This window comes from Mirounga leonina, unplaced genomic scaffold (assembly GCF_011800145.1).
Source record: "Mirounga leonina isolate KUSES-001 unplaced genomic scaffold, KU_Mleo_1.0 Mir_171, whole genome shotgun sequence".
In the NCBI taxonomy this organism is placed as follows: Eukaryota; Metazoa; Chordata; class Mammalia; order Carnivora; family Phocidae; genus Mirounga; species Mirounga leonina.
Window position 1 is genome coordinate 17,874,395 of NW_023270436.1, and position 13,455 is coordinate 17,887,849.

Here is a 13,455-nt window from a genome sequence, read left to right on the forward strand (position 1 = left end):
GACTCCTGTTGATTTGTCAATCTATTTTGTAAAGTACAACGAAGAGATGGCTCTCTCCTTTCACCTTTGCCCCCATTCCATAAAACATGACACACATCTGGCTGGCTCTGTCCATGGTCTTTACTGTCCAGTTTGCTCAGAAAGGTGCACACATCATCATGGTCCTGTACCTGGGAGCCTCAAGGGGCTATGGGCAGGACCCTGGGGTGAATGAGGGATCCAAGAGACAAAGCTTATCAGAGAAAAACATGGGTCTTACGTTCTTTTATTTTATATATATATGCAATATACTTATATGCAAATCTGTTTTATGTACAATAATTGGTTCTATCAAATAATCATACCGCAGCCTTCTATTGGTAATCTTCCCCAAGGTAGTTTTAGGTGAAATTAGATATTTGTGCACTTCGTGGACTACCGCACTTGAGCCTTCGTGACTAATTTCAGTTTTGAGGCCAAGCATACAAATCAAAATATAAACAGGGTTAAAGCGCTAAGAGTGGGCTGAAAGAAAGCACAGGACTTGGAATGAGTAAACTGTGTATTTTGCTTGCATGGCAGCCCCCAGGTAACCAGCAAGCGCTATGCGTGTCTCAGAGCTCCTTTACTATAGCGTGGGGGGGCTTTTGAACATCTGTAGTGATTGCGCGGCAGGTGGACAGACAGCAGGTCTGACCTGCTGGATGCTTTGCTGAGGGCTCACTGCTTCTCCGCCTCTCCTTTCTTGGGTTCTTGTTTCAGTTTGTAATCCGCTAGGGCAGCCCTGATTGCATCTTCGGCCAGCACTGGAAGGAGCACAAGGAAAGACAGTTTGTAGACTGTACAGAGAGGGTCTTGGGAATCGCATCTTTAAGAGCTGGAGGGCAGTGGTGCTGAGAAGGGCTTACCAGAGCCCCCCAGCCATAGTGCTGGGGGTCAGGAGCAGGCCTGGAAAGCCAGCCAGCTGTTTCCTGAGCCCAATTACTCCTGCCTGTGGCTTAGGAGGCAGACTAGGGTTTAAATACCTGGGATTCTAGGCTAGTCCCTCAGCCTCCTGGAATCCCCTTTCTGTTCTATAAAACTGGAACTTTTTTTTTTTTTTAAGATTTTATTTATTTATTTGAGAGAGAATGAGAGACAGAGAGCACGAGAGGGACAGGGCAGAGGGGGAAGCAGACCCCCACACTGAGCAGGGAGCCCGATGTGGGACTCGATCCCGGGACTCCAGGATCATGACCTGAGCCGAAGGCAGTCGCTTAACCGACTGAGCCACCCAGGCGCCCAAAACTGGGACATTCTTTCCTTGCTGGGATAGTGTGAGGGCTTAATAAAGTGACATGTCGGAAGGCCACAAGAGTGGTTAGTTAGTTCTCATCTGCTCACACGGAAGTCAGGAATAAATGTAGTGAATGCTATTTGAGCAAGCTGCCATAACGTAGGTCATGCCACTCTGTTGACAGGTGGCATCTGCCACATCCTCCTTAGGGATCCCAAATTCGAAAACTCTTACTTTGGAGTCAATATGAAAATGAGGCTATATGGGAAAATAAAAGTAAGCAAGCAGCAGAGAGCAGTAGCTAAAGGCTGCAGTGCCCCAGAAGGCCAAACGAAAAGGCTGGGGGTTTCTGAAAATGTTGACAAGCTATGGCCTTTATTTCTGGGTACTTGGAATCCCAGCTCAGATGGAAAGAACTCGGGTCTTAGCAGACTTCCTGACGACTGTGTTAGCACGTCCCTGCCCCTCAGTTCCCCTGTGAGTCTTACTCTGGCAAGAGGCCTGGCTCTCTGCTGATTTTTAACTAATTTGGTCAGTAAGTTAAGGCTACTGTTTCTCATTCCCTCCTTCCCCTAGAAGGTTGAGAGAAGATGGAAAAAGCTTTAGATTTAAGACAGAGACTGAACTGGAACGCCAAGTGTAAGTCCTAAGGCATCTGGGCTTTCTCTTAGGACAGCGTACAGGGGACTGTTGCACGACGGGGCTTAGTCACTCCATACGCACGTACACACGCAGGCAGACTGATACACGTAACTGCACCTGGGAAGGGAGTGGTAACACATGCGACAGATAGGATTATGGCAGAAGCTGAACTGTGCGGGAACAGCACAGATTCTGGAATCAAAGATTGGGGCGTAGGGCCTGGCTTTCCCACTTAGAAGCCATGTGACTGGGGTGCTTTAAGCTGAGCCCTGCTTTCCTGGTAAGAGGGAGAGATGATGACACCGTCTGTGGACTAGAGGACAATTCTGAGGCTTAGAAATGATACCACAAAGTGCTCGCTTGATGCCCAGCACACACCACCTCCTGTAAGACCCTCCTGGAGATAGGTTGTGAGACCCAGGGGCTTTAACCATCTGAGGGTTATGGACTCCGCGACCAAACGATTTGCCATTACTCTGCACAAATGCCAGTTGATGCCATTACAAAATTACTCCCAACTGTGCAAGCTCGTTGGCATTTTGGAGCAGACTTACTGGAGCAGTGCAGTTTCACGGGGGGAAGACAGAGCTCCTTGGCGATGTCCGTGTTCTTGATGGTCAAGGCTTCCTCCACCTGAGAGGCATATGTGAGAAAACAGTAGTTTTAGTGATGCTCTAGCATGAGGAACAGGCAATAAACAAGGAAGGCCATAGAGGTCCTGAGGACAGGGTGGTGGGGGATGACTTTCCATTTAACAACCCCAAAGGACGCTCACTCGTGCGTCAAGGCTGCAGCTGGGACTGTCCAGTATGGAGTATACACACTCCACCACTTGGCTGGGTAAGCAAGGCCGGCAGAGACACTTCTACAAGCCAGCCAGTGAGACGTCTCTTAGGGGTCTGCTTGAGGCCAGCGACAGGAGTCTCTCTTTAAATTTAAAAGCAGTGGTTTCCTATTCTGGTTTTGTGAGCATCAGCTTCACCGATGTCCTTGTACCAAATGTTTAGAATAAATCCCTTCAACTAGAAGTGCTGACTGGTGTCAGGGCGGTCAGAGAGATGGCAAGGAGGCCAGTGGCACTCCAGCACTTGGCAGTGGCACAGACCGGTCTTGGGATCATCCTCTGCCCAAAAGAGAATCTGTCTGGTTGAAACAGACCAAAAAGGATGCCTGAGTTTGCTCGAGTGCCCAAGGGCATGGGAGGCAGACGCACGTGGAGCGGAGCCCTGCTGCTGCCTTAAGGAAAGCCGGGGTTCCCCATCTGTCCCCCAGTTTCTCAATTCTGACTTCAAGGGTAAGGCTTCACGTTCTGTTCCTAGTAACTCAGATGGGAGGACCTCAAGGTCAAAGAAAGGCCCTCTTCCTCCACTTTCTGATCACAACTCAAAGGCCAGATTCTGGGAGCACAGGTACCTTGTCTCACTTCCCCTTTTCCCTGAGGATAGGTCTTAATAGATCACTTCAGAGGCACCTCCTCCAGATCAGGTTAGGTCTGTGCTCGCCGGAGAAGCTCACCAGCCAGAAGGCCCAGAGCCACAGGAAGCAGGGGGCACAAGGCATTGCTGTAGAGCTGCCCAGCTCCCCAAGCACACACCTCTGTGACTCAGCTCCCTGAACTTGGTCCCTTGGGGCTGCAAAGATAAGCAGCCCTGTATTTTCGCTTTTCCAAGAGGTTTTAATGACTGGATTTTAGAAACTCCAGCTCTTCACTGGGTTTGGGACCTTCTACCTCTGCAGCTGCTGGGAAAGAGGCTTTGGCAGAGAACAGAACAGAAAAGATGCTCCAGCTCCTCGCATTTCCACCCTCAGAGGGTCTGCCAATGAGCCACCTAGATCACTGTTCTGATTTATTTGTTCACTTTGCCTCTATCTTTGCGGTTTTTGATTCTTTAATTCCTCTTTTAGCACAGGCTAGTTTGTTATTTCATGAATCCTTACAAGCCACCTGCAATCCTTCCTGAAACATGATGGAAGGAAAAATAAGAACACAAACCACAGTACAACCTCTCCCACCCTTAGACTCCTAAGAAATTTTAATCAGCAAACTTGGAGAAAGCCATAGATTTCTTTATACAGAGGAAGAGGTGAAGTTTTTTTTCTATTTAATTAAAATCAAAACTAAACAGAGGTGCCTGGGTGGTTCAGTTGGTGAAGCATCCAACTCTTGATTTTGGCTCAGTCACCATCTCAAGGTTATGAGATTGAGTCCTGCCTCGGGCTCTGTACTGGGCGTGGAGCCTGCTTCTGACTCTCTCCCTCTGCCCCTCCTCCTCCTCTAAAAACAAAAACAAACAAAAAAACCCTAACAAAACACCACCCAAATCCCCAAACAAAAATGATCGACAAAAACCCCCCAAATAAGAAACACTTAACAAAATTATCCATAATCCCCAATGTGGAGAATTTAATCAAAACCTGAGGAGAAATTTAAAAAATTCTTAGAATATTTTGAAAAAAATCAGCCCCCCATAACTAGACCCTTCTCTTAACTCAGAGGCAGGTTTGTCAGGAATGTGATTTAATTCTGTCAATCTGCAAGCAACCTTACCGTCTTCCCTTTTACCCATTCAGTGGCTAACGAGCTGGAGGCAATAGCAGACCCACAGCCAAACGTCTTAAACCTGGCGTCCACAATCTTCCCCTTTTCATCCACTTGAATCTAGAAAAGAGAGAGGAGTTAAGCAGTGGTTCCTGGCACTGCCCCGTAGAACCTGCATTTATGGGGTTCACTGGGGCTCTCCCCAAGGGCTTTGGTCTTGCTTTCCACACCCTAAGTTTTAACATTACTGAATTTGCTTTGTCACAAAGGGCTCGGTGATGAAGTGTTAAATGTAGGAATGATCATCAGAATGATACAGGCCTACCCGGTAAAGATAAGCTGAAAAATACGCGCCCCCCCCCCCCCCCCTTTTATTTTGCAACCCTAGTCTGCTTTTTGGCTATGAAGTTCTGCTCCTAGCTGCTCTGTCAATCTGCATCTTTAAATGCTGGGAGAGTCTGCAATAAAGGTCTCTGGTTAGTGCTTTTTAGTTTGGCATGAAATGACATCTAGTGGTTTCCTCCTGCCTTGTTTCTGTTTTCCAAGATAGGCATGAAGACCTCTGGCAAGCTGCCTCCTCACCACAATGAAGTAGATGTGGACAAAGCTACGGTTTACTCAAAGCGCCAGTCACTACCTTTGTGTTGTTTCCAATTTGGGGGAGGCTTGACATGTGGCATTTCCTGTCTCACTGGGGATTCCTAACTAAATGGTTGTGGTTTTCCTTTGATCAGTAAAATTCACAAAACTTTCTACTTAGCTGAAGTTGGAATTTAAGCTGATAGTTGAGTAGAAAAGTGACACCAGAAGGGGCCAGCACAGTGTACAAGAGAACTACTGCCCTAATAATTAACTTCGAACCATATCATCATCTCACAAGAATCCATACAGAGCCCAAGTGGAAAGCTGTGCGTGCAAATGCTTTGTAAACAACGAAGCACCGTATGAGCAATGGGGTCACTGTCATTACCATCAAAGATAAAAACCAGTGGTACCTGCAATTTCATTACATCACCACATGCTGGAGCCCCCACCAATCCAGTTCCAACATTTTTTGATGTCTTGTCAAGGGACCCCACGTTTCTAGGATTTTCATAATGATCAACAACCTGAAATGAGAAGGTTAAGAGAAATCTATGATCACCCTTTTTTGTTACTGGTCTCCCCAACCTGACGGTAAGCTCCTTGAAGTCAGCAAGCTGAACCTGGCAGGCAGCCACTAAGCATCAAACTTCACCTGGGGAGGAAGGCTTACACTTATGTCAATGGGACTTTATGACCCAATCTTTGTGTACCTCCAACTACCTTCAGAGATTTGAGTTACTGGAGAAAAATCAGCAAAGTCATGTCTTAAATCCATAGTTTTTTTGTTTTTGTTTTAAAGAATTTATTTGAGAGAGAGTGAGCAAGAGAAAAAGCATAAATGGGGGGGCGGGGCAGAGAGGGAGAGAGAGAAGCAGACTCCCCGATGAGCTGGGAGCCCGACTTGGGGCTCTATCCTAGAACCCTGGGATCAGGACCCCGGCTGAAGGCAGACGCTTAACTGACTGGGCCACCCAAGCGCCCCTCCATAGGGTTTTTGATCACAAATAATTACCTGATCTTTACCACCTAAGTCACCAGATTTAGGCTCAAATAACATTTCTGGTATTTCCAAATAAATCCATCCTCAAAGGATGATTAGTATTAAGAATTTTAAAAATAAGTATGGTCCAGTAATCGAAGGATTTCCCGGAAGCCTCAAGGAGAATGTTACACGAGGAACAATGCTATGGAATGTGTCCATTTGTGTATGATAGAACAGTAACTGTCCCATTACTCGATTTCAAGGGCCAAAAATCTCTCTGGTGGAGCAGCGCACCCTGGTGGCTGAAAAGCTGCCAGCCCGCGTTCGTCGAGCGCGTATTGTCAACAAAACACACCCCTACGCGGGGGAGGAGGAAAGTCCCAGGCAGACGCAGAAGCCAGAACAGAATAGCTACCTATTCAAACTGGCACACAGAGGGCTTTACTGTAACCTTGAGACTTGTTTACTAGTTAGTCTAAGTCTCCGATCTTCCAGTTTCTTTTACCCACTTACCCGACCACGGATTTTGACTCCAAGCGAAGGACCTACAAGATAGTACTTCGTCTGGATTTTTTGCCCCATGTTGATTCTTTAGTCGTTTTCGAGTGGGAACTTTATGCCCTCGGAAGGCAAGGGCTGCAAACTATGCACCTATCCCTACTCCCCAAAGCCCTCCCCCGCTCCCCGGCAAAAAAAAAAAAAAAAAACAACAGGACAAAATTAAAACATTATGACTGTTGATTACGTGTCTGATTCCATTCGGAGGCTGAGTTCCTACAACAGTAACTGCACCGTAAATGATCTCATGTGCTGGGCACCATGCCGAGAACTCCACTCTCGTGTAGGGAAATGCTAAGAACCCATTCTACAAATGGGGAAAACAGGTTCAGCGCAGAGCAGGGACTTGCCCAAGGTCATTTGGATAGGGCAATGGCCTCGCTGAAGCCGGAGCCCGCGCCAGTGTGCGTCTGTCCCTGGAGTCAGGCTGGCAGGTCATAACAAGGCCCTCCTTCCTGGACTGTTGGGTTTTGAGGCACGAAATCACAGCCAGCGGCGGGGCCCACGCGCAGCGGTTAGTTTTATCTGCGTAGCGAAGGAAACCTAGTCCAGTCAGAGTCGAGTGAGGGTGTGGCCCTTACCCCCTCGTCTCCAGATCGGGCCTCCGCTGAGCGCCGGCATACCTGGGTCCTTTCCGCGGTACTCGCCCTCCCGCCCCCTTGCCAGTGAGGGTCCCGCGCATCCCCTCATCTGCCGCTACCTTCTTGTGATAGAGCCGGGCCGGAGCCGACAGCTCCCGGGCAGGCAGGCGGGGGCTCCGCAGCAGCAGGGCCGACGCCGCCCGCCTCAAACGAGCTCCTCCAGCCGCCGCCATCTTCCGGGCTTGCGTCTGCGCAGGCCGAGCGCGAGCCGGAAGGGAGGAACGCGCCCGCGAGTCGGCTCTCGGCTTGGAGCGCGCACCCTTTTACGTCACCGCGACTTCGCGCCTGCGCCCTTCCCCATCGTGCGCGTGTCTGCCTTCGGTCCTGTCTTTACCACGCCCCTCCGGGGTGGGCGGGACGCTGAACTAAAAGACTGAAGTTCGGAGGGTTTGTTCGGAGTGCAGGGTTTGGGTCTGAGGGGGCCTCGGGCGGGAGTCGGGGCCCAAGTTTGCGTTCACAAAGCCCACCGCCGGAATGCGGCATAGCGGATCAACCAGTCTACTTTTCTCAATCCGATTTTGCAGCTTAGCAAGTTGAGGGTCAGAGAGGTTTAGTAACTTGTCCAAGTCTGTCCCAGACAGACTGATTTGGGATTTAAGCAAGGAAATCCTGAGTTAGAATCCGGATTCTGCTCCTTCCTGGCTGTGTGGCCCTGGGCGAATGACATCATCTCTTTAAGCCTTGATCCTCGCTTTTGTACTAATTCAAGGACAATTCATTCATTGAGCAAGTGTCGTGTGTCAAGGCGCTATACTAGGCTTTGGGGGGGTCCAACAGAAAGATAAACACCAATTCCTTACATAATTAACCTTGCTAATGAGGGAAAAAGGCAACAAGTAAACAATATTTTCCTACCTCAAAAATGGGAGCTTAACTGAGGAAACGAACAGGCCATACCCCGATTTTTTTTTTAAAAGTATGTATGTATATGTCTGCATGTATTTCTTTTCATAAAGCAGCAAACTAACATTTACATGACAATGGCTGGAAATGAAGAGTTTCTAACTAAACGCTTAGTAATGGAATTTATTAATATTGGTTCGCAGAATATGATTTTATAAAAAGCAGAAAACACACCTGTATTTAACGCTTCCTTGGGCACCAGGTATTACATAAAGGGAGGGAATCTCTTAGGGAAATAGGTTTTTCTCGGGAATGGTGCAATCGATCCTTCCCCGGGGACTTGGAGTTTTCTCTGCGTTTGAGGCTCAGTTGCTGGGGAGACTGAACCACGCGCCAGGTCGTGTTAGGCGGTAAGGAGGGCGTTTACTCCGATTCCTTTTGACCTTCTCAAGATGGCGCCAAACCCTTCACTTCAATCATCACTGCCTGACTTCCTCTACGGCCTCCACTTCCTGTGCAAAGACCCAACTTCTGCCCGAAGTTGCGACGGAACACATGCCGTGTTGGGGAGTCTTATTCTGAGAGAACTTTTACACCTATGTAAGAGCAATACGAAAAGTTTCACACATTGCGAGATTTTCCCGTCATTCGAGGCTCGCAGTTTCTCTTTCGGTAGCAGGGAGAGCGGGGTTTGATCAGGCGCACGCCGCGGGCAGCTTCTACTTCAGCGGGTCTTCGGCGGCCGCGAGAAGACCCGGGAGTCACTGCAAGCGCAAGATGGCGACGGCGGCCGCGGCATCGACTTCAGAAGCGGAGGCCGAGCCCAAGGCCGGGCCCACCGCAGAGGGCGAGGAGGATGACGTTAAGACGGCTCGGACGAGGAGGAAGGTGTTATCGCGGGCCGTGGCCGCTGCGACGTACAAGGCCGTGGAGCCGGGGTGGGACCAGCCGGAGGAAGGTGCGAGTGAGAGCGATGGGGACGAGGAGTACGCCATGGCTTCCTCCGCGGAGAGCTCCCCCGGGGAGTACGAATGGGAGTATGACGAAGAGGAGGAGAAGAACCAGCTGGAAATCGAGCGGCTGGAGGAGCAGGTGCGTCCGGGGCTGGGCGGCGGGCTCTTTCTCTCGGGTTCCCAGGCGCCGGCCCTCCTCCCCGGTCTCCGGCGATAATCAAGCCGCCGAGGCCGCAAACCCGCTATTAATCGCCACGGCTCCCGTCTCTTGAGCGTTACCGCTTGCCGGGTGCTTTGCAGGCGTTATCCCATTGAACGCCCGCGGCGACCCGGTGAAGGAAGTAGAGTATTCCCCGTTTTACGGGAGGAAATTGAGGCTCCTCGTGGAGGGAATTCTGTAGCTTGCTGAAGATTACGCTTCTGCAAGTGGCGAACCAGGCCTTGAACTCAAACGACTCCAGAGCTCCCGTTCTTAACCACACCGTTAAACTGTGGTCAGCAACAGCAATAAAATTGTACTCGTGAGAGAGAGGGTTTATTTTTTCTCTTTTCAGTAGCGATGCCCACAATGATGAACTACGGTGTGATAGAGCAATGACGATGATGATAGAAACGGGACGGTAGAAATTCAGCGTCTGGAGGCTGAGGCCCCGGTTGTAGCTAGTCCATGCTTGTGTGAGCTTAGGCAAATTTCTTATCTTCTCTGAGCCTCCGCCTTCTCACCTGTAAATTGGGAGCGACAATTTCTGCATCATGTGGTTGTCGTAACAGGAATTAATAGCCCAGTGCCTGGCATGTCTTGGTACCGTGATTTCTAAATTGTAACTCCTGTGTAACCCAGGGTCTCAGCATTAGGATAATTTGAGAGAAGGTTAATAAAGGGACTACTGTGTTTATTGAAGTGTGGTCAGAGAGATCAGGAGGTGCAGTACCTCAGGGCTAGTGACCGCAGGACATTGTGTCCACCTTTAGGCCCAAAGAGATGAGGGGAGAAAGCCGACCAGTTTCTGAATAGTTGTGTGGAGAGGGCACCTGAGAGCAGGTGAGACCTTTAGTCAGGGGCTGCAGCCCTAGCTTCCCATCAGGGATTGGGGTGGGGGAGGAATACCCTGATTTCTCTTCTTCTCTCCAGACTTCTTCTGGTGCCCTTAGTGAGGCAAATCCTGTTGGAAGCAAGAGAGCCAGAGACCCCCACGGATGTGGCCCACACAGGAGGGCACAGAACAGGGAGAAGAGGGGGAAGTAGAATTGGGAGGGCAGGGTCCCTGGATGGTTCAGTCGGTTAAGCGTCTGCCTTTTGCTCAGGTCATGATCCCAGAGTCCTGGGATGGAGTCCTGCCTTGGGTTCCCTGCTCAGCAGGGAGCCTCCTCCCTCTATCCCTCCTCCATGCGCTCTCTCTCTCTCTCTCTCTCTCTCACTGTCTTGCAAAAATAAATAAAATCTTAAAAAAAAAAAAAAAGAATTGGAAGGGCAAAAAGAAATGGAGCACATTCTCGTTTTAGCGATGAGGAAACAGGCTCAGAACAGATGATGAAATAATTTGCTCAGAGTCACTCACAAGGGGAATTGAATTTATCAGGGTTGTCTGTGGACCAAAAGCCACACTGATATGAAATCACTTAGTGATGTGAAGTTGTTAATCTGCATTACTCACTTAACATTGCTGGATGTGAGATTCCTTATAATGTCATCTTTAGCAGTGATATTTTTGTTGTGAAATAGTGATGATATCTATCGGTATCGTTTGTTTCATTTGTCATCACATTTGAATGTCAAAGGAGCCCAGTTGGGGTAGGGAAGTGGTTACCTTTCCTGTTTTTTAGAAATAAGTACGCCAGTGTTCACTCAGTGTTTTATTCATTCAGAAAATGCAGTGTAATAATAGGGTGCCAGGCAGACTATGTCCCTGTCCGGATGGAAATCTGTGCTTCTGACTTCTAGCCTTGGGCTTCTCCACGAGCCATTAGCTCACTCTTCGGTGAGTCAGGGGAAATAAGGATTAGCTGTTTGAGCGGAAGGGGAAGCTTGGAAGCAGAAAGATTAAGGCCTTGTGAGGGTAACCAGCTAGTGAGAGAGCAGGATGGTGAGAGCAGAGGTCTCCTGGCTACTGGTGTTCTACAGTTGCCTGCCCTGCCTCAGGTCACAGAAGGTGGTTTGGAGCTCAGACAATGATGTGAATTGAAGAGCCTCTGGCTTTATCAAGCTCTTTGTCATGGGGTCTAGAGATTGATTTTTCCAATTTTTTCAAACCTCCCTCCCTCCTCATCCTGATCCCATCGCCTAGTTCCTGCTGAAACTGCTCTTACGGTGGAGTGTAATGTTGGAAAACTTTTAGACAGGCCTGTGAAAAACTCAACCTTGTCATATTTGCAGATTGCAGTTCTCTGAGTGTATTTTATGGAAGCTTCAAGTTAGTCTGTCTGTCCATGTAACAAAAGCAAAGATTTCCCGTTATTCGTGTTTGTGTCCTGAAACGAAAAGTGGCACCTCATGGTTATTCCAGCTCTCTGAGCCTGCCCTGTCCTAGGTGGTTGAAAGTAGGGTTGTAACAGTGCCTCCCTCACAGGGCTGTTGCGGAGCTTAAGCGACCTGCTGCTTACAAAGCTCCTGGCAGATTTGACACACAGTAGGTGCTATGCCATGGCCCGCTCTGTACTTTCCCCCAGCCTTCCCGTGATTGCAGGGGTGGTGTCTTTTGGACCAGGCCTCTTGTTGTTTCTTCACCACCGCTCCGGGCCTGGGTTGTGCTGTTAGGGGTCAGGAAATCAACACATCATTTTGTGCGTTGGCTGAGCCGCCTCTTTCTTTAAATCTTCCTTTGTTGTTATTGATGTTCTGAGACCAGAATAGACCAGTATATGTGCTCACTTGTTGGTGCTAAGCGAGCTCTGTTGAAATGTCTCTTAAATGCATCTCTGTGCATTTAATACACATGCCTTTGGAGCACCTCTTCTTATGTAGTGTCTTTATTATTTGGGCCTTCTTAGACATCAGAAATTTAGACCAAAAGCCGTCCTGGGAGGCAGTTTCTCTACTTCATTGACTTTGATACCTTTTTATTCTGACCTACAGATGGTATTCATGTAAGGGGCACTTGTATAGATATCAGTACACTAACAGGACTGTCCCACCCCACTTCATGCTCGAAAACCACATTCAGACCCAGGTGAGTTGAGAGCAGTGGGTGACAGGGAGAGCCTCTGCCTCTTCTTCAAGAAAGTACATTTTGGGCAAACTTCACTTTTTTTTTTTTTTGAGAGAGAGAGAATGAGAGAGATCACATGAGAGGGGTTAGGGTTAGAGGGAGAAGCAGACTCCCTGCTGGGCAGGGAGCCCGACGCAGGACTCGATCCCGCGGATCATGACCTGAGCTGAAGGCAGTTGCTTAACCAACTGAGCCACCCAGGCGCCCTTTTTTAAAGATTTTATTTATTTATTTGACAGAGAGACACAGTGAGAGAGGGAACACAAGCAGGGGGAGTGGGTGAGGGAGAAGCAGGCTTCGCGCTGAGCAGGGAGCCCGATGCAGAACTCGATCCCAGGACCCTGATATCATGACCTGAGCCGAAGGCAGACGCCTAATGACAGCCATGCAGGCACCCCGTGAATTCATTTTAATAGACACAACCAGTGCCACTCTGTTACATGTCTTCTGTCTGCGGGCCTTTTTCTTTTGTTCTGTTAGTTTGTCAATCCTGTGTCAGTTCCACGGTCTAATTCATTGTTACTGAGACAAATCCTCCTCTGTGTATTTTAATGCAGTAGCTAGTGTCTAGATTATTGAGTACATTGTCAGAGTGTTAGTTGGATAAGGAGAGGGAAATACTTCGTGCTGAAATGTTGTGGCAGATGTTGGAAGAGTAGACACTAGTGTTCATGTATAGACTTAAGGGAACCTTATACCCCAACTCATATGAAAGCTTTTTGAAAAAATTAAATTTTCCAATTTGAGATAGTTGTAGATTTCCTTGGCAGTTGTAAGGAATTCTACAGCGATCCTGTGTATGCTTTACTGGTTTCTCCCAACAGTAATCTCTTGTAAAACTGTAGTGTAATATCACCACCCAGATGCTGACGTTGATATAGTCAACACACAGATCAGTTCTGTCACCACAAGGGTCCTTCTTGTCTTTTTATAGTTACAGTTCCTGACCTCTGGCAACCACTAATCTGTTCTCAATTTCTATAATTTTGTCATTTCAAGGATGTTATGTAAGTGGAATCATATAGTATGTAATCTTTTTTGGATTAGCTTTTCTTATTCAGTATAATTCCCTTAAGATTTATCTGACTTTCGGGGCCCCTGGGTGGCTCAGTTGGTTAAGCCTCTGCCATCAACTCAGGTCATAATCCCGGGGTCCTGGGATCCAGCCCCATGTCAGGCTCTCTGCTCAGCGGGGAGTCTGCTGCTCCCTCTGCCCCTGCTTATGCTCCCTCTCTCTCTCTCTCTCTCTCT

At 48.6% G+C, this 13,455-nt stretch overlaps 2 protein-coding genes across 4 annotated transcripts in view; one reads left to right on the plus strand and one right to left on the minus strand.

Annotated features, from left to right (window-relative positions):
- Positions 1-247: 247 nt before the first annotated feature.
- Positions 248-7,418, minus strand: ISCU (iron-sulfur cluster assembly enzyme). 2 transcript variants are annotated; one of them, XM_035017222.1, is made up of 5 exons: positions 7,262-7,405; positions 5,432-5,545; positions 4,446-4,556; positions 2,452-2,530; positions 248-785 (listed from the first exon to the last, which is right to left on the minus strand). In XM_035017222.1, exons 1-5 carry the CDS (start codon positions 7,373-7,375, stop codon positions 700-702), a joined length of 504 nt encoding a protein of 167 aa, XP_034873113.1. In that variant the 5' UTR covers positions 7,376-7,405; the 3' UTR covers positions 248-699. The 2 variants fall into 2 exon arrangements, with proteins under 2 accessions (XP_034873113.1, XP_034873112.1); XM_035017221.1 differs by lacking the exon at positions 248-785 and adding an exon at positions 1,785-2,014 and having other exon boundaries at positions 7,262-7,418.
- A 1,331-nt stretch (positions 7,419-8,749) lies between these two features.
- Positions 8,750-13,455, plus strand: part of SART3 (spliceosome associated factor 3, U4/U6 recycling protein) — a 35,113-nt gene continuing 30,407 nt past the window's right edge. The window contains exon 1 of one of the 2 annotated variants that reach the window (XM_035017223.1): positions 8,750-9,137. In XM_035017223.1, coding sequence (XP_034873114.1) covers positions 8,823-9,137 — 315 coding nt within the window. In that variant the 5' untranslated portion in view covers positions 8,750-8,822. The remainder of the gene's footprint in view (positions 9,138-13,455) is intronic. The other variant, XR_004681436.1, reaches the window with a different exon arrangement.